We start from the raw sequence: 27701 nt of genomic DNA, 5'->3' as shown, positions 1-27701 counted from the left end.
GACTTTTCTTCAAGTGGCACAGACAAGTCTAGTTTTCCTTCCCGTTAGCAAAAAGTCTGTCTACACATGGCAAACATTCCTTGACATGGTGGTGGCCAAACTTTGTTACAGCATGGTCTAGCTAGCTGCTATTGCTGTGTCCTTACTATTTTTCAGAGAACTGCCCTTCATTCCATTGGCACATCTCTACTGGTAACAGTGATGAACAACCTTAGTGTCAAACAGCTGCTATGGTTTTAACCACTGTGACTTGTGGTACTTTGTCTACTGTTGCTCCCACCATTGCTCGCGGGGAATATTTTAGAAAAATTGCTAATATAGTTAGGTCCAAACAATGTTATCACAGGTTATGAAACCAGGTGGAGGTACAGACCTGGTTTAGAGCATGCGCCTTAAAAATTGTTTATTGGTATTGATCTTGTTTCATTGTATTGAGAGCATTTTTTTTAACCTGGTTATAACACAATTTCGCTCAGTCCACACTAGTAGACCAAATTTTCAGTATAACCAGTTTCAGTTTCTACAATGTGTAAACTCGGCTTATACAGGATGGTTCACTGTTTTTTGCTCTGGGTGGGGTAGGTGGGGGGAAGAAGCATGTTTCTTTAGTATCTTTTGCCTCCATACCAAGAAACGGTATCAACACATTGCCCACATAACTGTTTACGTAGAGCTCTGGTGATTACATGAAACTGTCAGGGTGAGTTTTGAAATGGAAGAAGCTATGAGCAAAAAGCCAGTTGGTGGCAGCTCAGACACTTAGATGAAACACTGGAGCAGTTTACAAATAGCTGCCATTTGTTCATTAATGAAATTGAAGGGGAAAACACGGTACTACTAGCAATGTAAGTCCTCACAGGAGTGTTTTTGAGAAGTTCTCTTCATATCCATGTGTGGATCTTCAGTTTGCATAATCATTGCCCTTTGTGGTATAATGTTGTGTTTTCTCTTTAGAATTGTGTTACTTCCTCTGGTTACGTGTCAGTTTTGTGGCCATGAGGGTTTTTCTTTGCATCTTTTCTGAGCTCTCACAAGTTTGCGTCTGATCTAAATAAGCTTCTCATATAGTGTCATAATTTTAGGAAAGCCATTCTGCCCTAGGGTAACCTTATTTTTTTATTTTTAAAATGAATCAGAAGACAGAGAAGAGCTTACATTATGAAAAGTATGTACCAACCCCTTCCTTATGGTATTTCAAGCGATTGTTTGCACAAACAGGGGATTGAATGAACTTTCAAAAATATTTCCAAAGTGAAAAGCTGAAATGGTTTTCACATAAAAAAGGACATAAAAGGACACTTAAGATTCTTTCCAAGATCAACATTTGACTTAATTTTTGTCTTTAGCTGTCTTTGCAAAATTTGGGTAATTCTTCATGGCCTTAATTTTAATTCTTTTCTACTATATATACTCAACACTTAGAAATAATCCTATAGGAATAAACAGGGTGTACCCAGTTGAGGAAATCTTTTTTTATTTTTTGTTTGTATTAAAGTAGTGCCTTGAGTCCTAAACCAACATCAGGGCCTCGTCGTGCTAGGCGCTGGGCATAGAAATAGTAAGAGACAGTCCCAACCTGAAGTGCTTTCATTATAAATAGACAAAAAAAAAGATGAGAGAAAGGGATAGAACATACAAGCATAATATTGGGAACTGGGGTAGGGAGATTGAGTGAGTTGCCCAAAGTCACACAGAGTGTCTATGGCAGAGCTGGGAACTGAACCAAGATTTCCCACATCCGAGTCCAGGCCTTAACCATTGGATGTAGTTTTTAATTTCAAGCTTCCAAGGAGTTTTACAAATATTTAAAAGGGCAAAGTGGAAAGTACTAGGGACATCATGAATTTGCCATATCTTTGTAAGTACCACGTTACTTTGATTAGGAGTATGTCACTGTCTTTTTAATGTTACACTTGATTTTATAGCTCTTCTTCTTGTGACTTTGTATCCCAAAGGAGAGATTTGAAAACAGTCACTTTAGTGTGTCATCAGGGAATGTTTAACATAAGAACAGTCATACTGGTTCAGACTAGTAGTACATCCAGGTCAGTATCCTGTCTCTGATAGTGGCCAGTGCCAGATGCTTCAGAGGGAATGAACAGAATGGGGCAATTTCAAGTGATCTGTCTTCCAGTCCCAGGTTCTAGAAATTGGAGAGTTAGGGACACCAAGAGCATGGGTTTGCATCCTGACCATCTTGGCTAATAGCCATTGATGGACCTATCCTCCATCAACTTATGATTCTTTTTTGAACCCAGTTATACTTTTGGCCTTCACAAAATCCCCCAGCAATGAGTTCCACAGGTTGACAGTGTGTTGTGTGAAGAAGTACTTCCTTATGTTTGTTTTAAACCTGCTGCCTATTAATTTCATTGGGTATCTTGTGTTATCTGAAGGGGTAAAGAATACTTTCCTATTCACTTTCTCTATTCCATTCTTGATTTTATAGCCCTCTATCCTATACCCCCTCTTAGTCATCTCTCTTCTAAACTGTACAGTCCCAGTCCTTTTACGCTCTCCTGATATGGAAGTTGTTCCATTCTCCTAATCATTTCCATTGTTCTTTTCTGCACCTTTTCCAATTATATCTTTTTTGGATGGGGCGACCAGAACTGTGTACAGTATTCAAGGTGTAGGCGAATCGTTAATTTACATAGTGGCATCGTGATATTTTTTGTTTTATTAGCTAACCCTTTCCTAGTGGATCCTAACCTTCTGTTAACTTTTTTTTGACTGCCACTGCACGTTGAGTGGATGTTTTCAGAGAACTAACCATGATGACTCCAAGATCTCTTTCTTGAGTGGTAACAGCAAATTTAGATCCTGTCATTTTGTATGTATAGTTGAGATTATTTTTTCCAGTGTGTATTACTTTGTACTTATCAACATTGAATTTCATCTGCCATCAGTCACCCAATTTATTGTGATCCCTTTGTAACTTTCTGCAGTCAGTTTTGGACTAAATGACCTTGAGTAACTTCGTATCGTCTGCAGTTTTTGCCACCTCACTGTTCATCCCCTTTTCCAGATCATTTATTAATATATTGAACAGCACAGGTCCTAACACTGTTCCTTGGGGGACCCTGCTATTTACCTCTCTCCATTGTAAAAACTGACCATTTATTCCTATCCTTTTATTCCCATCTCTTAACCAGTTACTGATCTGTGAGAGGACCTTCCCTCTTATCCCATGACTGCTTAGTTTGCTTAAGCTTCTGTGGCTTCAGTCAAGTTCTATATCTTTTTCTGTCTCACCTGCAGGTGGACTCATGACGCCTAATAGATAGCTATGGATTATTTGTTGTAGTGATGTAAGTGTACACAACACATTACAGATGTGGAAAAGGCAAGGTCCCTGCCATGAGGCACCTACAACCTACATGGACTATATGGAAGATGGGAGTAGCAATGCAAACACATTAAGGAGTGAAGATGTTGTTAGAGTTGGACGATTAATTTTCAATGGCTCTTCTGATACCTTGCAGTCCTTCCTGTCATCAGCAGTCGGTATTTCATCACCATGTGTGCTGTTTTATGATGGGGGGCGGGGGGGGGAGGTAGAATTCTGGTACCAGGGTTTACAGAAAGTGAGATTAAATTTAAACCAATCTCTGGCATTTAACAACCAGTAAAGGCAGTGAGAATGGTGTGTCTCCAGCTCTTGTACCCTCTAAGAGCTACAAATAAAAAACCCTCTGATATGTAGAGGAGGATGGATGGGGAGAGAACATTCCAAGGAAGTTGTGGACTACCCATCCTGTGTCTGAAATATTACCAGACTAGAAGTCTTTGTTTAAGATTATGTTGTGGATTTGTGGCTAACTAATTTTGATTTTATAATAATTGATTTTAATATCCTTTTCTTGCCTTTACACGCTGTCTCAGCTGGACTGTGTTGGTGTCTTTTTCGTTCTCCACCTTTGTTTAGTCATTGTGCATGCAGTCATTCATTTACTTGCAGTGTTCTCAGTAATCCTGTGCATGGCTGCTATGGCAACGACATTGCTTATGATGATTCCTGTCATGGTTTAAAAATTAAGCACTCATTTGGTTTCTTATTTAGACATCTCCTGGTGCTGAACTAAAGGGGGAGAGAGGGTGAGTTGAACAGAATTATCTTTAACAGTCCAGGGAGATTTTAGAAGATTTAAGGGGAAGTAGTGGGGGCATGTATTCTCCATTAGAACAAAAGACCAGAAGCCACTGAAAGCTGGTGGTATAATTCTGACTGAGTCTCCTGCTTCCTAGAGCAAAGTATCCTACTTGCTCAAAACTTGTAATATTTTAATATAAAAATGTACAAATAGCAGCTAATACATTTAGCTTTGGGGGAAATTACTGCAATTTTTCACATGTGCCTGCTTTCTTTGACCCACTTTCTCTTTGTGTGTCTTCTCAGAGTAGCAGTGAAAGGCTAATGCTTTTCATAACATGGCCATGGATCCATTTTTCATCTTCTCCTTGGGCTTCAACTGCTTCCTACCAAATCAGCGCAGCCCTTTATCATGGCAATCATCCTTCACCCCCTCACCTACCCCTACCACTCCATTTCCCTGACACACCTCCTCTGGAACCAGAGGCAGCATTTAATGGCTGCTAGGGTAGCGTTTTCTCTGCCACTACAGCTTTGAGGATGCCAGTTGGCCAAGAAAAGGCATTTTAGCTCATGCCAGTATCAAGCCTATATTTCCTCCAGCTGTGAAAGAACTGAGTTTAAACGATCATAGTAAAAAAAAAAAATTAGAGCTGTAATTTTTCCATATTGTGCTATGATGCCTTTTGGATCTGTTCTTAATGGCTCCTGTCCATGTAGGGATACTGTGCATGTCTGAATTGGAAGCGGTGTCCATTTAGGTTCTTAATCATTTTAATATCTAGCAGTTGAATGGACAGTGTCAATTTGCGTGACTCAAAAGTTGATCTGCCTCTTTCTCAGTTTGCAAAGTTCAGCTTTTTGTGTATTGAGAGAAACATTAACTCGGGGATTGCTGGAGTAATCTGTGCCAGTAGCGCAGCACGTGTAAGAAATCCTACACTGACATTCCAGTGACAATGCACGATGCCACGGAGCACTGATGTAGGATTATTATAGACCTGGCTAAAACATGAAGTTAAACATCCTGAAAATGTCAAGTACTGAACAAGTCAAGTATTTAGATAATGCTTTCCTTCAAAGTGTATGTTGAGCAACAGATCTTAGTTTCCAGCTCTGAATGTTAGAGCCCGATTAAATGAGGAAAGGAGAAGGCAGGGCTGAAACTAAAGCCTTGTCTACACTTGACATTTGCCCTGATTACTGCCATTGATAATGAGCCCCTGGTATACCTGCATCAGTAGAAAATCTGTGTAGATCGGTATATGCACAAGTGGAGCTTACCACTGTGTGACACTGGGATAAACTGCAGCAGTGCAAGTTATTGCTTACAGACGTTATTCTTGTCCACCCTAGGGGTTTGTGCTGGTATCATTACATCAGTGGCAGGGCACATATGGTTGTAACCAGGCAGATTTCCATTGTGGACAAAGCCTTAGAAATTAGGAAACCCCCCTTGTCTAAAATCTCGGTTAATAACTTCCTTGGGAAGCAGGCATTTTGTTGTTATGAAAGTGCCTGTCGCAGCTCTGAAGTTAGGGCTGAGTTGATAAACAGGTGTGTTAGTGAGGACCATTGTATGTTGTTTATAATAGCTGGGAGACAAGGGGCTGGTACAACAACCTGAAAGCAAAGTGTTACAGTCAAGGTCAAGTATTTTGTTTTCTAAATGGGAAAAAAATGTACATACACCTATAGTGACATATAAACAATAGCCTTTAAGGTATCCTCAGGTGTGGGATTTAACTAGGGGCTTGTCTACGCTACCAGTCGGATCAATGGGCAGCAATCGATCCAGCGGGGGTTGATTTATTGTCTAGTATAAACGTGATAAATCTACCACCGATTGCTCTAGCGTCAGCTCTGGTACTCCACCTCAACGAGAAGCACAAGGGGAATCGACGAGACAGCGTCTCCCGTCGACACACTGCAGTGAAGAAACCGCAGTAAGTAGATCTAAGTCCGTCGACTTCAGCTACGTTATTCACATAGCTGAAATTGCGTCACTTAGATCGATCTCTCCCCACCCCCCATAATGTAGACCAGCCCTAGAAAAAGCACTACTCTTTTATTTTATTTTATTTTCCCAGGAATATCAGCTCAGAAACAGTGCTCAGTTTTAGTGAAGTTCCTCGGTTTTAAAAAGGTGCTCTTTGTTGAAGGAGGATAGGTTGATGTACTGGACTGAGTTGTGAAAACCAGAATAAATGAGAGGAAAAAGTGGAAAAAACACCCTTCAAGCTTCAATAGAAATGAGTACTCAACATCAAAACACTTGTCCAGGTGCAGGTTGTATTTTGCCCCCACTATTGCATCCTCTTCATCCCTCCCCTCCTGGATACTAACCTTACTCCCTCAACTTCAGCTTCCAGAGTACTGCCACACAACTCTGAGGGAAATGACTGATTTTTAAAGGTAGTTTTATGTACTCCAGTGTCTTGAAAATCACTGCACATTGTTATTTAAGGTCACTGTTCATGGTGTTAGCAAATTATGACCTCATCAGAGATGGGGAGACAGGAAGCTGCACCAGCCTTATAATACAAATTTATGGATTCAACAAGCTGTTTCTTGTACCTCTTTCTCCTTAATCAGACCAGGGATTGCTTTGTGCCTAACAAGGCATCTCCTCCAGCAGGAGCATCTCTCATTCCCTATACAAGACTCTTTTCAGCAACTTCCCAGCTCAGCAGTAATAGCTCTAAAAATCACATTTCTGTCTAAAATGTTTTAGCACTATTGTTACAAGTAGCCCCTAAGATTCCTGTAAATGAAAGATGAAAGAAAAATGAGTTCTTTCTTTTGATATACTTTTTGCATTTGATAGAAATGCATGTGCAGTAAATTATGCTGTTTTCCTGGCATAGGCAGTCAGTTATCCCTGTTTGTGGGGTTCTTTCACAAAGCAACAAAGGAGAAACACTTTTAAAATAGGAAAATCTATTATAGAACCACAAACACTGACCATAGTAGAGAGTGGCGATGGGTTGGAGGGAGGGGATTGATTCAGGGACACCCCACATGTATACTTGAAACTCATTTAACTCCAGTTCGGAAACTGAGTTGAGTTTAAGTTGGTGTTTCTTTTAATTAGGAGGCTTGACACTATTGCTGTATGTCTTAGCCCTTCTACTCTATGTTGGGAGGAGGGGAACAGGTATTGGATTGTCTGTTACTTCACTGCTTTTCTCACAGTAGTATAATTCAGTTGTAGTTATCAAGGACATTCTTGTGGACTAGAAGTACAACTTTATCATCTGCGAAACGGCTCACAGTAATGTAGCACAACATTTATTAAATTTAATCATTGAAACGGGTACTAATTTGTATTATTGTTTTAAATCTCCAGGCACATTAGGGATTAATTAACCAAACACATGATAAAACTTGAGATTTCTAAACTTTTTTTTTTTTTACTATCCGTTACATTTGTCAGTAAGTGAGTAACAGAAATAAAAATTAATAATTGTGAATTGGGCGTTTTGTATTGCTTCTAAGAATGAATAATACCCTCTCATTTATTATGTCCAGCATCTCTGTAGTGACTTCAGTATCATGTAAAATATATTGCTTGCCCTGATATAGATTCTGTAATGGTAACTGATGCATTCACTGTGTGATATTATTTCACGCTGAAAATAAATGTTATGGAAACTGGGTGGGTTGAATTGAGCAATAAAACAGAGATTCTTTCATGTCTGGATTGTTGGTTCAGATTCAGCCTAGGACAGTAATGACAGGTGTTGCTGGGCGATGGTGATTCAGTGGTCTAGGTGAAATTGAGGGGTTCTCTTATTCCCAATGTACAGCTATTCATATCACAAAATTTACCATGTCTATAGGCACTACCAGGCATTCTTGCTGGCAATGACATCAGTCAGGCCAAAGCTTGAATAGGTGTTGAGACTGAACTACACTTTTCACTCACCCCCTGTCACAAGTGGTCCCACCAGGTCAAGTTTGACTGCTGGAAGTATGAGGAAGGTTGTATTTCTGCTGCTCTGATTAGGGACCAAGGTTATAAATATTGTAGTATGCTAATACTGTTTATGATCCCAAACTTGGATTTTTTTATAAAGTGCTTGTGAAGAAGCACTCAAAAAATTGCAGATTCCCCTATTATTTGCAATGTGCCTTTCTTGTATAGTGTGGACTGCATATCTGCAGGGATAAGAAAGTGCAGTCCTTGTTATCTCTCTCTCTTCTTTTACTTCTATTTCCCAATGCAATATTGTTAACACTTCATTCTTGAATATGCTGTGTGGCTGAGAATAGCAGGAAAAAAGTGCAAGGTACCTCTTTTTGAGGCTGAAGAGGTCTATTTTGATGTTGCATTGTTTACTGTCTTGAATCTGTTTTCCTCCTCTAGAAGCCACATAGCAAAGGGAGAGAACTTCTTCAAACTTGGATCCTTTCTTTCTCAATGAGGACCGTATAAAACAAGTCAAATTGCAATTTCTAGTTTCAGATGTCTTCTGCAAATTAAAAAAAAATAAAAAATCAGTATATTTTTTGCACTCACAGAACTCAAAAAACCTGCATGTTTGTTTAAGTGATAAAAATGCTGGAAGCCACCAGAACCTGGTTCTATTAGTGGTTCTACCACCATCAGGAATTTTTTGGTAACATTGTCTAGTGTAGATAAAGCTTATAAGTAAATGACACTTGTGAGGTGGCATACAATAGAGGCAAAAGAAAGCTTTCATACCGAGTTGATAAACACGTTAGAAATGCCTGAGATGCTGTACATCAGGGGGGAGGAACCTTCCTTTGTATTAACATGCCCATGACAGCCTGGAATGGCTAAGATGTTCCTTATTATGTAGTAGTTAGGATTTATATTTACTCTTAGTCAGTGTCAGAGTTAAACCCGTGGGTCTTGTGTGTATATGTACATTTACAAATCTCACCGCCACCTAATTGGATAAAAGTATTTTTCACTGTTGTGTAACTGTGACAGGCTGTCAGAATTGTGAAATATGGTTCTTTATTTTAATTTGTCTTAGCATAAAAAACTTTTTTAATTAACACTTGTAGTATTTTATACAGGATTGCAAAAGGCAAATAAAGGATAGTATGATTGGGCGAATTGCATCGATCAGAATTCTACCCACCTGTTCATAGCTGTCTTCAATTTAAAATGTGATTTCTACTTTAGGTTTTAAAATCCTCTTTTTTCTAAGAAAAAAACTTACAAAAATAAACTACCAAGAGGTCTCGGAGAAAAGGAAAAGTGTCTGATTTAAATAGAAACATGTTTTCTTTTATAGCTGAAGTTTAATAAAATGCAAAACAGGAAAACTTTAAGCAAGATTGCTAGAAACATAATCCATTAACATGCCATCACTAAGCCATTGTGGTTATAATGAAGTCATCAGGCTAATACCTTTTTGTTGTGCTTGTTCCTCTTTCATAAAGTTTACTACTATGCTCGTACTTAATATGTAGCAATATGGAATTTTCAAATGACTTTAAATCTAGTGTAGCCGGAATCTCTCAAACAGATTTCAACTAAAACCAGTGCAGCTGGTAACATTTAGAAGCCCATGCATATTTTTGATATGCAACAGAGGAGATGGTTTTAAATTTAACTTGCTATTGTTGATATCATGTGTCACATCTTCTCCTTCTTAAAAATATCCTTCAGGAAAACAGCAGCAGCAGGGTGAAACTGATGCAATCCGTACAATCCTGGTCAGTTTAAAGCTGTAGGTAATACTGGGTTATGGAGAAGGTGCTTTGTGCAGCAAGTTCAGTTCTCTGCTGACTGAAGTACTATGCAAGGGAGAAGATATTTCTTATGGTCTCCCTCCAGTATGAATTAAATTTTTCAGATAAGATTCAGAGATTATACAAGATGCATAACAAAATTAGTTATATATACAGCATTCCTTTTACCTATTTATATTCTATCCAAAACCAAATTTATCTTGCATGATTTGTTCCCACCTTTATTGCTCTGTTCTGCTAATATACTTCAATTCTCTAGTAAAATTCAATGAGTTAAATTTAATGGACTGTAATTACTAGATCAGGATCCTTCTTTTTTTGGAGTCATTACCAATTTTGCTTTCTCCTGCTCTCCGTAAATCCTCAGGCACCTCCCCAGGTTGCACATAGAACAGTAGATTCTAAAGTAAGTGCATGGTCTTTGTGAGGAGGGTAGTGGGAGCCCATCCTCCCAGACAGAGTGAAATGAAATACCTGAACTGTCTAGTTCACCTCTGCCAAAGAAATTGGTATAAACTATAGACATATGGAAAAATTTCTTTTCAAATGCTAGTGTTTTTCACTAGATGGTGATGATATCCTTAAACGGTTGTTCTGATAATGTTTTATTTTTAGAGGACCAAATGGTTTGGGTAAAAAAATTGCAGGAAAACAGTTGGTGGTTGAGGGAAGGCATTTTAGAGTAGCAACATGTTCATTTCCTAATTCTTTGGTGGTTTCTTCCCCCACTAAATGTTCACTTTGCATTTGAAGGATTACAGTTAATTGTTTTTAATGGATGCACATACATGGTGACTGATTTGTTTAACCTGACTAAATTCCAGAGACCCTGTTAGGGAATTTGGTACAATACGGTAACATACCAGAACATCTGTGTTTTAAATCAGATTTTGATTTGCCAAAAAGTATATAAGGTGATAATTGTGGAGGTGGTTGCCACCAACATTCCAGGAGAGTATAGGTGATTCATGTACGGTCATGTTGTTTTTGTCAGGCAGATGTGTATGATGAATTGTGACATTGCATTAGAAGTGAGAACAAATTAGATATTCTCATTCATGATTACTGTTGCCAAAACAGCTTTCTTTGACTCTTTTATACTTTAAATATGTGTGCCAAATCTCCATCCAGTCAGTCCCCCATATTCTCAAGCATTACTGGGGCAGTGAGGTCTGGTGGCTAGAGTATAGCATTGGGAGTCAGGATCCTGGGCTGTATTCCAACATTCACCACTGACCATGTTGTAACATTGGGCAAGTTACTTAGTGGCCCTCTACCTCAGTGTACCTCCCAGAAGTGTTGAGGCTTAGGGTAAAATGTTATGAGCATAAGTCTTTCTTTCACAAATGACTGTGATTTAAGGAACCGTACGAGTATGTATGTTTTGTAATCAGAGGGTGTTATTACAGCTCCTGTTGCTATATAGAGCTCTGCGTGGATACAAAATTTGTATCCGCATCCAGTCTGCAAATATGGTCCACGGATATCCGCGTCCGGGGTTATCCGCAGATTTGCAGAGCTCTAGTGATGTACCCTACCTAGTTCGGGTCCCGGAGCAATACATTTGCAGCAGCTCAAGCTCCGCTAGCCCCAGGAGTAATTTGAATAATTATCCAATGTTCTAGGCGGGCCTATGCAACCTCCACTGAAGCATGCACTGCTCTAGCACCAAGATACCTAAGCTATAAATGGAGCTATGTCAGCTGGAGCTGTAACCACAATCTGTGATTATGATATAGATGTACCCTAAAGCCTGGTCTACACTAGAGTTAAGCAGGCATAAAGTGCCTTACGTCTACCTAATTGTGTCAGTGTCTACACTACATCCTTGCTCCAGCTGATGTAAGTGCCCTAGTACACTGTCATAACCCCTACGCCTCTTGTGGAGGTGGAGTTAGGGTGACGCAGTGTCTATGTAGATACTGTTACTTATATAGGCTGTTTAATTCAGGCCTCTGCTGCACTGGGCTCACAGCTGGGGCGGTGAAATTGACAAGAAAGGCTGGTAGGGTCCCTACTATGAAATTGAGCCCAGCACCAGGCTCACAGCTGCCCCCCACCCTCACCCCCCCAACTGTCAGCCAGGTGACGGGCTCACAGCTGGAGCCCTTGCCCCCACGCCAGGGACAGCCCCAGCTGTGAGCCTCAATTATCCCCATTATCCCCCAAGTTCAATTATCCCCATATTGACTGGGTACATGTCACCTCAGGACGGGATGCAAAGATAGTTTCTTGACACCTTAAATGACGGCTTCGTGGAGCAGCTGGTCCTGAAACCCACCAGAGGAGAGGCAATTCTTGATTTAGTCCTATGTGGAGCACAGGATCACCTCCAAGAGGTGAATATAGCTGGACTGCTTGGTAATAGTGACCATAATATAATTAAATTTAATATCCCTGTGGCAGCAAAAACACCGCAGTGGCCCAACAATGTAGCATTTAACTTCACAAAGGGGAACAACACAAAATGAGGAGGTTAGTTAAACAGAAATGAAAGGGTACAGCGCCAAAAGTGAAATCTCTGCAAGCTGCATGGAAACTTTTTAAAGACACCATAATAGAGGCTCAACTCAAATGTATCCCCCAATTTAAAAACCTAGTAAGAGAACCAAAAAAGAGCCACCGTGGTTAAACGACAAAGTAAACGAAGCAGTGAGAGGCAAAAAGGCATTTGTTAAAAAGTGAATAGTAAAAGTTAAATCATAGTGAGGAAAATAAAAAGGAGCATAAACTCTGGCAAATGAAGTGTAAAAATACAATTAGGAAGGCCAAAAAAGAATTTGAAGAGCAGCTAGCCAAAGACTCAAAAAGTAATAGCAATTTTTTTTTAAGTACATCAGAAGCAGGAAGCCTGTTAAACAACCAGTGGGGCCACTGGACGATCGAGGTGCTAAAGGAGCACTCAAGGACGATAAGGCCATTGCAGAGAAATTTAAACGAATTCTTTCCATCGATCTTCACAGCTAAGGATGTGAGGGAGATTCCCAAACCTGAGCCATTCTTTTTAGGTGACAGATCTGAAGAACTGTCCCAGATTGAGCTATCATTATAGGAGGTTTTGGAACAAATTGATAAATTAAACCGCAGTAAGTCACCAGGACCAGATGGTTTCACCCGAGAGTTCTGAAGGATCTCAAATGTGAAATTGCAGAACTAACAACTGTAGTCTGTAACCTATCATTTAAATCTGTCTCCGTACCAGAAGACTGGAGGATAGCTAATGTGACGCCAGTTTTTAAAAAGGGCTCCAGAGGCGATCCTGACATTTGCAGGCCTATAAGCCTGACTTCAGTAGCGGGCAAACTGGTTGAAACTATAATAAAGAACAATATTGTCAGACACTTAGATGAACATAATTTGTTGAGGAAGAGTCAACATGGTTTTAGTAAAGGGAAATTATGCCTCACCAATCTACTAGAATTCTTTGAGGGGGTCAACAAGTCTGTGGACCAAGGGGATCTAGTGGATATAGTGTACTTAGATTTACAGAAAGCCTTTGACAAGGTCCCTCACCAAAGACTATTACACGAAGTAAGCTGCCACGGGATAAGAGGGAACATGCTCTCATGGATTAGTAACTGGTTAAAAGATAGGAAACAAAGGGTAGGTATAAATGGTCAGTTGGAGAGAGGTAAATAGAATGGAGCGAGGTAAATAGTGGTGTCCCCCAGGCGTCTGTTCTGGGACCAGTCCTATTCAACATATTCATAAATGATCTGGAAAAAGGGGTAAACAGTGAGGTGGCAAAATTTGCAGATACAAAATTATTAAAGATAGTTAACACACAGGCAGATCCTGAAGAGCTACAAAAGGATCTCTTAAAACTGGGTGACTGGGCAACAAAATGGCAGATGAAAATTTAATGTTGATAAATGCAAAGTAATGCACATTGAAAAGCATAATCTCGAATATACATATAAAATGATGGGGTCTAAATTAGCTGCTACCACTCAAGAAAGAGATCTTGGAGTCGTGGATAGTTCTCTGAAAACATCCACTCAATGTGCAGCAGCAGTCAAAAAAGTGAACAGAATGCTGGGAATAATTAAGAAAGGGATAGATAATAGGACAGAAAATATCATGTTGCCTCTATATAAATCTATGGTACACCCACATCTTGAATACTGTGTGCAGATGTGGGCGCCCCATCTCAATAAAGATATATTGGAATTGGAAAAGGTTCAGAAAAGAGCAACAAAAATGATTAGGGGTATGGAACGGCTTCCGGATGAGGCGAGATTAAGAAGACTGGGACTTTTCAGCTCAGAAAAGAGACCGCTAAGGGGAGATATGATTGTGGTCTATAAAATCGTGACTGGTATAGAGAAAGTAGATAAGGAAGTGTTGTTTACTACTTCTCAACACAAGAACTAGGGGGTCACCAAATGAAATTAATGGGCAGCAGGTTTAAAACAAATAAAAGGAAGTATTTCTTCACACAACACAGAGTCAGCCTGTGGAACTCCTTGCCAGAAGATGTGAAGGCCAAGACCATAACAAGGTTCAAAAAAGAACTAGATAAATTCATGGAAGATCGGTCCATCAATGGCTATTAGCCAGGATGGGCAGAAACGGTGCCCCTCGCCTCTGTTTCCCAGAAGCTGGTAATGGGCGATGGGATGGCTCACTTGATGATTAACTGTTCTGTTCATTCCCTCTGGGGCACCAGGCACTGGCCACTGTCGGAAAACAGGATACTGGGCTAGATGGACCTTTGGTCTGACCCAGTACGGCCGTTCTTATGTAGGGCTCAATTTCACAGCTGGGAGCCTACCAGCCTGCCTTGTCAATTTCACAGATTCAGCAGTGAGCTCCCCTCCTGATCTGAGTCTGAGGCAGCCCTGAAATTGACAGTAAAGGCTAGTAGGCTCCCTGTTGTGAACCCCTTCTGGGCTCAGAGCTCAGGCAGCCACCCAGGGGCAGGTGGGGGGCTCCAGCTGTGAGTCCAGCTGCCACTTGGTTTCTCTGCTCCCTGCGTCCGGCAGAGCTCACTAGCTGGAGCCTGACTGCTGTCCGGGCTCTCAGCCAGACTCCAGATAGCGGCTTGCTCCTCAGGGAGCCAAACTGAGAGCCTGGGCAGCAGCAGCCCCTCATGCTACTCCTCTAAAGTTGGTGCAAGTGCTCCTATTGAGGACATGCACCACCGACAGAAGGAGGATAGGAGAGGACATAAAAAACCTCCGTAATGACTGCAGCGACTATATGTCGACTTAACTTAAGTTTGTAGTGTAGACATGCCCGAAGTCACATTCAGTCATTTTTGTCACTCCCAAGTGCCCAAGTCACTTTGAAAATGGGAAATGACTTAGGTGCTTTGACATTTTTATCCTTAATGTTTATAATCACTTGGAGATCCACAGGTGATAAAAGTTATATGTATATGCTCTTATTTTAGATTAATTTTGCTTTGCATGACGTTGCTGACCTTAAATCACTGAATAATTCTTCTTGGCTGCAAGTAGAAGATTGCTGTAACAGGGAAAAAAACAACCTGAGTGTTTGTTACCTGTAAACAGATTATACATTTTGAGACTCCAGTGCGCGATAGACAGCTGCTTACTTTGGTTTTATTTTTAAGTATGTGACTTATGGGGAAACCCTTCTTATTTGTTTCTGCAGCCACTTGTCCTTATTGTATGGCAGCACTGTGTTGCTCCATAAGAGGCACTCTGTTTAATATGTGTTATAGACGGCTCACATGGTGGTGGTCAGCTATATCTAATCTCATTGTGAGTTTTCAACCCCAGAAACACTTCCTTTTAACATGTGAAGTACTTGACTCAAGAATGGTGGTTTTCTGTTATTGTATTTCACTGTCTGGACTTGAAAATGAAACCTACTTTTAAAAGCTAACTCAAGAAGGATGTTGATAAATTGGAGAGCGTTCAGTAAAGAGCCACAAGAATGATTAAAGGAATAGAAAACATGCCTTATAGTGATAGATTCAAGGAGCTCAATCTCTTTAGTTTAACAAAGAAAAGATTAAGGGGTGACTTGATTACACTCTATATGTACCTAAATGGGGAACAAATGGGCTGTTCAGTCTAACAGAGAAAGGTATAACAAATTCAGACTGGAAATAAGGCCTAACTCTTTAACAGTGAGTAATTAAGCACTGGAACAGTTTACCAAGAGTCCCAGTATATTCTCCATCACTGACCATTTTTAAATCAAGATTTGATGTTTTTCTAAAAGATTTGTTCTAGTATTTTTTTTTTTTTGTGTGTGTGTGGTTGTTCTCTGGCCTTATTTATACAGGAGGTCAGACTAGATGACCACAATAGTCCCTTTTGTCCTTGTAATCTATGTTAAAATGCTTTTCTTAAGGGGCGTGGGCTTCCTGCACATAGATAACATAGAGAACTCAGGTCTTTCACAACCCCATTAAATCACGTTTACATCCTTTGTGAAGCCCATTCTTCATAAAAACAAAGCCTATTATTTATATTGTAAAAGTAACTTGTGAATGATGCTTTCTGGGAGCCAAAAATAGATCTGGAGAGGGAAAGGGTTAGGATTAACTAATAAATACTAAATGTCACCAACTAAACATTCACAATTTATCCCAATCCCCAGATCCGTCTTGGGCACGTTCCCAGGCAGATGATTCAGAGAAGCAATAGCATATTATCTGTGGTGATCATTTTTTCCTCTAGCTTGTTCCTAACTATGTTGTGACATTTATTTAGGAGGGGAAGTGTCCAATCAGGTCTTCGCTCCCATCTGTAGGAGTTGCTGCATGCTCAGTACAGAAAGTGAAAGCTGGCTTTCTGCTCTGAAAATTGTTACCTCACAGGAAGCCTCAGGATTGGAAGACAGTGGTAAAAAGTCCAGGCCCTCTCTGCATGAGCCCTTCCACCATTTCTGCCAATGGTTGAGCTGCACCAGTGGTGAATTATTGGTCTGAATCTGCAATTAGCTGGGAAATCATCTTTTGTTTATAAGATTTACATGTAAAAGGACACATGTGCGAGTCCGTAAAGGCCAGAATGTTTGGAGAACTTTTAAACAACAAATGACTGAGGAAGGACGTGACTGATGAAGATTAATGGCTAGTTTATATATAAAACTGAACTTTAACAATAACCTCTGGTAACAGAAATATCTGAGCTTTTTATATCTATCCATAAAGGGACTTACGTGGCCCCATCAGTGCATTATTTGAGCATCTCTCAAGTATTTAAAAACAAATAGCAATAGAAATCTTCATCTTTTTTTCTTCTTGTAGAAGAAATCACTTATTTTTGTATGTAGTATATGTGTGAAGAACTTAATGAAGGAAAGCTAAGTCAGAAATGAGTGTTGCACTTAATTCTGAATGCTATAAGGTTAGTTATAATTAGCTTAATACTTGAAATCATTTAGTGCTCGAGAGGCGAGAATGTTTAAAGTACCTATCTCCTTGGCACTGAAGTGCGGTATAGAATTTAAGTATTGGAGTCCATAACATAAAATGGGGGTGTTTCTCTTGGTTTCCCTGGAAAATAATAACAAGCTATAAAAAATAAGTTGTAAATATTTTATTTTTGGTAGTGATGGAGTGGGAACTCTATGGAAAAGGATAGGTGTTGTGATCTTTTCATGGCATTATTAAAAGTCGTCTGACAAAACTGGAAGGGAAAAATGACTAAAATTTCTCAAGTTTATTTTTCATGATTTCATAACTGGAAGCCTGCAGTATGCTATCATATGGTCTTACGCATTGAAACAGGCAGTTTATTAATTCTTAAAGCATCAGAAAAAGGGCATCTACTTAATTAGCTCTGTTTTAACAAGTGTTTTACCCTGTCAGTGTCCTTGACTATTGAAGCTAGGGGAAATGACTGACCTTTTAAAAAACAAAGATTTGTTGCCTCTTCTTTTTCAGAGTTGACATATGTGATTTGCTGCATGTTAAGAAAGTTAGTGCTCATAGGAAGAGACTGTGGCACCCTTACTCTGCAAGTAGCCTCATTCATTGCAGTGGGACTGTTTGGAGAGTAAAATGCTACTCAATGTGAATAAAGGTTACAGAATCTGGCTCATACATTTTTTTTTTCTTCTTAATTTAAAGACTATTACTAGGTCTATTGTTTCGGCAAGGTATTTACACTTTCTTTCTGTGTTTTCTTTTGCATGCTTTCTCGGCTGGATTGCAATAGAGAAGAAGAAAATGAGGTGAGTGTGTCCTAATTAATTGTTCACCTTTTGAGAAATGCTTTAGCAGAACAGTGGGGAGAAGTTAAAGCATTAGTTGTTTGTTCTGCATTAGTGCCTGAAAAAAAGGAAGATTGAGACATCAAATATAAAGAAAACCTGATCAGACAGTATTGGCATCGGAGGTATCGAAAGTAACAAGATTAAAAATTATTCTGTGGTCCCTCTAGTCCATTGGTTCTCAAACTGGGGCCGCCGTTTGCGTAGGGAAAGCCCCTGGCGGGCCGGGCCGGTTTGTTTACCTGCCAGGTCCGCAGATTTGGCCGATCGCGTCTCCCACTGGCCGTGGTTCACTGCTTCAGGCCAATGGGGGCTGCGGGAAGCGGCGGCCAGCAAATCCCTTGTCCCGTACTGAAGATCTTTGCTTACTCTCATTATGAACATCCTCACAAATACCAGTGCTAACAGAATAGAAGAAGGATTTGAACCTCTGAATATCTAATTATATTGACTGCTTTCTAACCAAGCTTGTGTTCCATAATTTCAAGATTATGTGAGGACTTCAGAGTCAAGAAACTCCTCTTTCGGGGGTGTGTGTGTGTGTGTGTGTAAGTGTAAGAAAGGGGAATCTTTTTCAAGCTGAAACCTATTCTATAAATTCCCAGGCCAGGAGGGATATTTCAAATTTATAATTTTTGATGCATTACAGCCACAGATTGTTTTCACTGTTGTGGTTTAGATATCCTCACAAGTATCCACATTTCCTACTCTTGTAGCAAACAGGAAATCAGATTAATTTAAATAAGATCTTATTCCTTCATTCTTAATTCACTCTACACCTCCAGCAGTCAATCAGCACTGCAACACAGGCCAGGCAGACTGATCTTTTATCAGTTTTGTCATGTTTGCCTTCAGAATGTTGCTCTGTGTATTTTGCAAATACAAATGTTTTCTGTAATGCAAGATGGACCCCTTGTTTTAAGTGTTTTCTAAATTAAATTTAACTTTATGGCTCACAGAATTTGTAATGTTCCCTTCTGTAACTTTTTAAAAATGTGGCGCTCACATTATTTAACCTTTTTGTGTATTTTCTGAAGGAAAAAAAAAAATCTGAGAGCTAGCTTGTGAGGTGGCTGCCACACCTCAACTCCAGGCTTTTATACTAAATAAACTATTAAAAACTGGAGGAATAAGATGTAGTTTATATGTTGTTTTTTCTTATTTTACAAGTCTAGCACCTTATTTTATGTATAAATAGACCCAAACTACAAGGTTCAGGTCTGAGTTCAGATTCTAAACCCCTCCCCCTCCCCCTCCCCCCCCAAAGTTCAGAAGTTTTTGATCTGAGATTTTGATTTGGGCCTATCCCTAACTCTGTTAAATTGTTTCATTAAATAAAATTCATAGAAGGTTCAGTCCAAGAAGAATCCAGAATTTTGCTATTTTATATTGTCCCTAATTTTTCTGGTAGGATCCAGATATCCAATACAAATATAACAAGAAACAAAATGGAGTCAGTCCAGACATCCTTACAGTGCAACATGAAATACAAACATTGTGGGCAAAACTTTGAAAATATCTTCTTGTTTCATGGGGATATTAAGTAACTTAAAAATAACTTTGCAAACTATTCAATATGCAGTGTTTAAAAAATAAGCAAACTCACAAAACACTTTTTGCCTGAACCTTTGTAGGCTAATTCCATACTCTGGTGTAAGTACATTATTGTGATGTCGTTAGCATTCAACTTCCTGGGAATTCTCACAGAACAGAAGCTGACGGTTTGGTACTTTGTCAGCTCTGAGAGAAGAAAATAGTGGTTTGAAATTATTTATGGGGTGAATTCACCTTTTATGTGTATGGGGAGAATTTGGCTTGTAAGCCTATAGTTCATCTTTAAAAAAAATTCTTTCATGTCGCCTATAAGAAAAAAGGAACGTTGCATACAAATCCTGAGAAACAAATCTGCTAACATTTTCTGTCTTTATTAGAGTATCCTTTCCAAAGATGATCATGAGACACGCATGCTCTAATCTTGTATCTTACAGTTGAACAGGCACGTGGGCCTACATTTTCAGAAGTGACTAGTGATGTTGGGTTTCAATTTTTGGATGCTCAAATTTGAGATACCTTAAAGGACCTTGATTTTCAGAAGCTAGCATGTGCTCTACCTTTCCTGAAAATCAAGCCCCTTTACATGTCTCAGGTTGGGCGCTCAAAATTACTAGTCATGTCTGAAGTTCCAGGTCATCAGCTTTAATTTAGACCTACTGTATTTTGCTATTTGTAAAAATATAATGGAGGATATTATATTTATGAAAACTGGTTACTGTGTATAGCAAGTAGGTGAAATGCAATGATGTTTCAGTTCCACTGAAGTCTATTTAATTATTTACCATAGTGCCTCTTTCCTTAGCAACTAGGTCTGTTCTGCAAAAGTTAAACAATAACAAAGAACATAAGTGATTCACAACGGAGTGCAAGAAACAGTTGCTGTTGCCAAGGATGGAATAGTGTTCATGGAATAGTTATGAAACTAAGGCCTGGTCAATACAATTTTTGTACTGCTATAACTATTTCGGTTAAGGGTGCGATTATTTTAATGAGCTAGTTATACCAGTACGACACCTAATTTTGATTTAGGGGAATAAGCTATATTGACATAAGCCCCTCTTTATACCAGTGTGGTATCCACAGTAGGGGATTGTATTGTTCGTATACCAGAATAGTTAAAGCAATACAATTTTTGTGTGTAGATAAGCTCAAAGTTTAAAAATGGATGTCCAAAAACCAAATAAGCCCACTTTGGTTCATGCACTGAACATTGCTGATTTCAGGTTCTGATGGACTGATAAGGAAAGTGAATTCCAAAGAGGAAGAGGTTCTTTACTGATAAAGTTTTATTGCCAGTCTCTGAGTTCTGTTTCTCTTCCATCATAAGAGCATTCCAATTTTATCTGAGGAGAAAGAGGTAGTCACTCAGATAACCAGCTCCCAGACAATTCAGTAAGTTCCTCCCACACTTGAAATGTGTCTGAAAACCAATGGAATTGGTGGAAAAATACTAGCACCCTATTTGGGTTTTATCCAAAATCACAAGTTAGACAGCTGCCTGGAGGTGACAACAGTGTGAATGACTGATTGATTGTTAATGGAGCTTCTAGAAGGCAGTTACGTTAGAGTAATTCCATTCACTAACACCCAACTCATTAGAAATTACCTATGAATGATGTAAGATCACTGGAGAAAACAAACTTTTGTGAGTTTGTCAGAAATTTCACTTGCAATCTGTCTTGTTCTGAAAAATTACTGCATTACAGTACAAAGTCTTCTAGGAAGTGAAAACAAATGGACATAATCTTGGCAATCCAGTATAGTTTGTGATCCATTCAGTTTTTCTGAAGTCAGAACAGGGAGCTGTGCAACTGTGGAAATAGTTTAATATATTACATCCTTTACCTCTAAGAGAAATGGATTAACATTTTGAATGGGTCCTGTCTAGGTCCTAAAAGACATTTTGTTCAAACTTCAAAATTACTGCATAATTGTTTCTGTATAGAAGAGACCCAGTTCTGGAATTTATTGTGGCCATACTATCTCTGACTTCACCCAAGCTTATCTGTTATTTTTATGATCACTAAAAATTTGAGTTAAAGGGTTATTGTTTGATACTGTATGCAGAGTGCAGTTATTCCTTTAACTGCTTATCTTTTTATTGCAGGGCAAGACTGAAAATGTGCAGAAAGCTGGTTTTGTCAAAGGCCCAGTGTTCAAAGGTGTTGCTTCTAGCCGCTTTTTGCCCAAAGGCACCAAGACAAAGGTTAACCTTGAGGAACAAGGAAGACAGAAGGTGTCTTTCAGCTTTAGTTTAACAAAGAAAACCTTGCAGAATAGATTTCTGACTGCTCTTGGAAATGAAAAACAAAATGAAACTCAGAACTCCCCAGCTACACCCCTTCCAACTGACTTTGCCCCCAAAATTAAAATGGACCTTGGGGATACCTCTGGTTCAGCAGAAGAATCTTCACCACCAAAACCTAAGGTGGAATTGGGCAAGATCCATTTTAAGAAGCATCTGCTCAGTGTAACAGCAAAGCCACTGCCAGCTGCTGTAGCACCACCACCATCACTAGCAGCTGTAGCACCAGCAGAAATGACGGCAGCAGCAGCAGAATTGCCATTGACACCACCTCCATCGCTCTCCCAAACAGCATCTCCACCAGCACCAGTGCTAACAGCAGTAGCTTTTCCCCAACCACCCATAGCAGTATCCGTGACAGCAGCACCACTTCTGCTACCACCTGTAGAATCAGAAGTCCAGACTTCAAAGGAGCTATCAAATGCAGTAGTGAAAGAAACTTTAGAACTGGACATTAAACAGGATTCTGCATCTAATAGTTCCGAAGAACATGTAACTCAAAATATGTCTGAGCAAATGGAAATAACTTCACAGCAGGAAGATTCCCATATTGGGAAGGAGGAAGAAATTTCAAACAGCTCAAGAAGTGTTTCTCTGTGTTCCAAAAAGCAGGGTTCTAAGAGGAAATTTTCTCAATCTGATGCCACGTTACTGGGTTCTGAATCTGATGAAGATTCTATAAGGACTTCTTCCAGTCAGCGATCACATGAATTAAAAATATCAACAAGCACAGAAAAGGAAAGAGATCCAAAAAAGAGCTCAACTTCTCTCAAAAGTGAAGATTCGGTGAAATCTTCCTCGCGATCTAAATCGGACAGAGATGAAAAACATTCTAGCCACCCAAAACCAGAGAGAGACTCTAGGTATATGTCCTCCCGGTTTAGGTCAGACAGGGACAGAAGACGGAGCAGGTCTCATTCTCGTTCTAGGTCTGACAGAGGTTCTAGAACCAGCTCATCCTATTCAAGATCAGAACGATCTCATTATTATGAATCTGACCGAAGATATCATAGAAGCTCCCCTTACAGAGAGAGGACAAGGTATTCACGTTCTTACACAGATAATAGGGCAAGAGAGAGTTCTGATTCAGAAGATGAGTACAGGAGGACCCATTCCAAGTCTAGTGACTCAAGGCGCACATCATCTCATTCCTCCTCATACAGGGATTCTAGAACTTCTTCCTATTCTAAATCAGACCGGGACAGCAAAACAGAGTCGTCTTATGCTGAAACAGAGAGGAGAGGAAAGTCTTCAAAATCAGATAGAGAATCAAAAAGGACTTCAGAAAGTGAAGTATCAAAAAGATGTTCTCCCCTTAATGAGCTGGGATATCGAAGGGGGTCATCCCATTCTAAACCTGATAGTAATGTGAACTCTTCCCATTATAAGTACACCCCTACAAAAACTTCTGCACCAAAGTCTGATAAGTCTAAAAGTTCTTTCTGTTGTACAGAATCAGTTGAAGAAATCAAACAGCAGTCTAATTCTTTAGATTTAGAGACACCTTGTCTAAAAAGCAATGAGTTGAGAATGACTATTATAAAAAAGTTTGAAAGGGAAAAGACAGTTTCTCCATTCAGTCAATTAAATGATTCACCTACTTTTAAAAAGCTAGATGAGTCAAAAGATGGTTCTCCTAATTTGAAGTCTGAACTTATAGGAAATGATTGCCATGACGGTATTAAAGAACCAGAAAATTTAATAAAGGTAAAACGTGATCAATTAAGAACTTATTGTCCCATAGAACTGAATATAAATGGGTCCCCAGAGTGTAGGTCTGATGACTTGGCAACTCTCTGTGCCTCCAAAACAGAGGATATTGCAATGTCTTCTGATGATAGTCTAGGTAGATCAGAGGTATCACCGCTGATAAAAAGTAATAAATTTTATGTGTTGCCATCTAATGGATTTCAAAGTGTATATAAATCTAAAGAACAAGATTTGGATGATTCTCATATAGAGTCTAATGAGTTCAACAGTTCATTTAAAGAAATAGAGGCTCCAGTTCCTTCAGAGCAAGATGAAGTTATTTCTTTTCCTGTTACAAAGATAGATCATTCTGAAATGTTAGTTAAAAAATTGGATGATCTGGCAACTCCTTGTAACAGAACCAAAGATTCAGACTTTTGCTACATCTCAGATGATACTAGTCCTTCTTTGTATCATTCAGAAGTTGAAATTGAAGTTGAGCCCATTGATATAAAAGTTACTCAAGAAACTTTAATGGACATGCATGTAGAGCCACAAACAATTATATGTGATTATGAAAACACGGAGGATCAAAATTCAACGAAGTCTGCATGTGAAGATGAACTATATGATATTAGTCCTTCCCATGAACTGAGCCTAACAGTAGATAGTTTAAGCAGAGATTCTTCCCAAGAAGAATGCTCCCTGGAAATCAAATTAGACAATGAAATTATTACACCACAACCAGAGGAAAACCTTGCTTCCAAATTGGATAGAGCCATGCAGAATGAAAGTGAAGAATGCTTCCAACATTCTGAAACGGAGACGATAATTGAATTAGATGCCCAGCAAATTGGTCCTGATTTAGAAAAAGGAAAACCATCATTTAAAAATGAGCATTCATATTATTTAGAAGTACCAGCAGAACACCTAGAAAAAGAGAAACCAGCTGAGGAAAGTTCTACCATCTTCGCTGAAAGAATCAGGTCTGATGATTGTAATGACCAGTCTCTGGAAGTCTCAGTTGGCAAGGATGAAGAAAATGAGTCACTGGTGGTTTCTGCTTTTTCAGAGGCTTTGTTTCCATCTTGTGATGTCATTGTGACTGCAGAAGAAACAGAAACTGTAGCTCAAGCCGCCACGTGTGACAGTAGTGGCAATACTTCTGAATTCATTTCTGCTCATAATGATGATTATTCTGATACGGCAGAAAGTGAGAGTGAGCAGGACAGTGAAGAAAGTGATACAGAGGATTCTGATTCTGATGACAGTGTTCCAAGGAACCGTCTTCAGTCAGTTGTGGTGGTCCCTAAGAATTCCACTCTAAGTATGGAAGAAAGTAGTCCTTGTTCATCTCGGAGCAGCCAAGGTAATACACGTTACTCTGATAATTGGGAAGACGATAGGCCAGAGTCCAGCAAACCTTATTATGAAGAAAGATCAGAGAATACAGCAAATAAAAATGGTCCACATATTGAGAACAAGTGTTCGCCTTCTAGGGGAATGGACAGGAGTCCAGCGACATCTACTGAGCTCAGTAGAAAGGAAGCTGAAGATCTCCAGCCTGATATGTCTCAACCTCAGAGTGATGGAGTTGATAGTACAAGTCAGACAGACCTAACATCAAATTCTAATGGCAAACCAAATCCAGATGAAAGAATATTGAAAGAATTGATGTCCATAGCTAGACCGATTGGCAGACAGCAAGACGAGCAGCCATTTTGTTTTTCTGAGAGCTTTGAAAGTGCTGAAAATAAATCTAGGCACCAGACAAATTCTTCCAAGCCAGACAGCAGGCAGGGAAAGAGTGGGTTCAGTAATGTATCTGGTACAGGAGAATTCTCCAAATTGGATGGTTTTCATTCAACAGAGGACTTGGGTAGCCTGGGATGGGACTTCTCTCAACCAGAGAAACCCAGTAGCACATACCAGCAGCCCGACAGCAGCTATGGAATGTACTCGGGTTACGTTTGCCAGCAGGGTTCAGAATCATACAGTGGCTCACAGAATTACTGGCAAGGCAATGGCTATTGGGACCCAAGGTCTGGTAGTAGGCCCTCTGGAATTAATTATGAACGAATACAAGGGCAGGTACCAGATTCCCTAACAGAGGACCACGAAGAGTATGAACAGGATGACAATTGGGATGATGATTGCAAAGCTCACTTTCCTAGCCAGTCAAGTAAATTTCATTCTCTCAGTGATAAAGAAAAGGGTTCTGTGCAGGCACATGAGATCAGCAGTAATTCAGCAAAGGAGCCAACAGTTGTAAATGAGAAAAAAGAGCAGGCAAAGATTTTGGAAAAACATGATGTGAAAGAGCGAGGACCACCGAAGAAAAGAAGGCAAGAATTAGAGAGTGACTCTGAGAGCGATGGAGACCCAAGAGAGAGAAAGAAAGTAAAAACGGATGCAGTGGGGGACCAGTCGGAGTCCTTGCCGCAGGGTTCAGCAATGATTCGCCCACTGTGTATCATGGAAGAGTTCAGAGACCCGCAACGCTGGAAGGAGTGTGCCAAGCAAGGAAAAATGCCCTGCTACTTTGACCTTATTGAGGAAAATGTGTATTTAACAGAAAGGTAACTAATGGATTTTCACCTTGTTTGCTTCTAGTAGTTTACATTTCAGTTGATCATTTGATAGGGCATTTAGAAAATACAACAATCTTCTCCGAGCAGTAGCAGAGTGATGAAAGAGAGGGAATATCACATTTCCCACCACCTAAGAAAGCTTTTCATAGAGAAGAGGAAGGATTAGCCATGAGGGGGTGTGTGGAGAGAGAAGGGTAAGGTTATCAGCTTAATCCTAGATTCGCTGGCAGTCCATAGAAACATCTAAGAGCAAAATGTAGCCAAATGGAGGGGTGAGAGTCCTTGGAGGAATTTAGCTCCTGCTAATATTAATTGGCTATGCTGGTTTAATTTTCACATGCAGTGCTAAAAAAATAAAATTGGTTGTCTTTGCTGTAGAGTAGCCTGAGAAGCTGAAGATTGAAAATCATGGGTGCATTTGAGGCTGCTCAAGTCCATGCCAGTTAGCACTTACTATTGTCATACATATCTGTGTACCCGTGGCAGTTTGTAAGAATGGTTTTCATTTTTTTGCCTCGATTTTTGTTATATACCATTCATCTGAACTCAAGGGCCTCTACCCCGCTATAACGCGACCCAATATAACATGAATTCGGATATAATGCGGTAAAGCAATGCTCTGGGGGTGTGGGGCTGCACACTCCGGTGGATCAAAGCAAGTTCGATATAACGCGGTTTCACCTATAACACAGTAAGATTTTTTGGCTCCCGAGGACAGCATTATATGGAGGTAGAGGTGTAGCAACTTCTCTTCAGGGCTTGATATATCCATATGCCTGTGACCCCAGGCACCAAATCTAGCTGTGGTATGTAACTCAGCAGGTTTACTGTATGATCTGCAAAATAATACTTAATATCTTTTAAATTTAATGGCCCTTCTTTTCTTCAAGTGATTCCTTGTTCTCATACGATTGGACGAGGTAATAAGTAGGACTTTATCATTCTCTTCATAGGTTTGAATACCTCAGCCAAGTTCTGTCCACACCTTACACTTTTCAAGACCCAAAAAAAAAAAAAAAATTGGTCCTATTTATGAAACTATTTACGATTAGTGCCCTACAAGCTGTGTATCTTGCACTATGATGCAAGAAAGACAAATTTGATTCCCAGTCCTGCTCTCTGGTTCTCTAGGCTGCTGAAGGACAGCACGAACCTGGGGCAGAAAGCCTGTTTTGCCCCTGAAATACAGGTACAGTCTTTCTGAAGACTTCCCCACACATCTCTTCTCCATAAATTGTGGCGACTTAGAATGTTCTCTGCCTATCATTTGTGCCAGCCTAGCTCCGGCTAATTTCTATAAAGATTTTAAGATTTATTCCTTTGAAAATTATATTCTTACCAAACTGCACTGAAAGAACTAAGCTAGAGTTTTACCATTACTCAGTGTGTAGCTGCAATGAAATTAAAATAGGGTTGTGTGCATTAAAAAGAGATGAGGAATACATAAATTGCATTAACAGCTTGGCTGTCTTTTCTGAATATCGCATCTGGTCATGAATGTACCAAAAAGTAATGCTCCTGTCTGCTCTTACATCGTGTTGAT

At 39.7% G+C, this 27701-nt stretch overlaps 1 protein-coding gene across 3 annotated transcripts in view; it reads left to right on the top strand.

Annotated features, from left to right (window-relative positions):
- SETD2 (SET domain containing 2, histone lysine methyltransferase) overlaps window positions 1-27701 on the top strand; it is a 147051-nt gene that overhangs the window by 13299 nt on the left and 106051 nt on the right. For all 3 annotated transcript variants that reach the window (XR_008443709.1, XM_054016772.1, XM_054016773.1), the window contains exons 2-3: window positions 17942-17980; window positions 21681-26146. Coding sequence is in view for 2 of the 3 variants with exons in the window: in XM_054016772.1 (XP_053872747.1) it covers window positions 17942-17980; window positions 21681-26146 (4505 nt within the window). In the remaining variant the exon portion in view is untranslated. The remainder of the gene's footprint in view (window positions 1-17941; window positions 17981-21680; window positions 26147-27701) is intronic.

Source organism: Malaclemys terrapin, chromosome 2 (genome assembly GCF_027887155.1).
Source record: "Malaclemys terrapin pileata isolate rMalTer1 chromosome 2, rMalTer1.hap1, whole genome shotgun sequence".
Classification (NCBI taxonomy): domain Eukaryota; kingdom Metazoa; phylum Chordata; order Testudines; family Emydidae; genus Malaclemys; species Malaclemys terrapin.
This window is presented reverse-complemented; position numbering and strand designations above follow the sequence as displayed.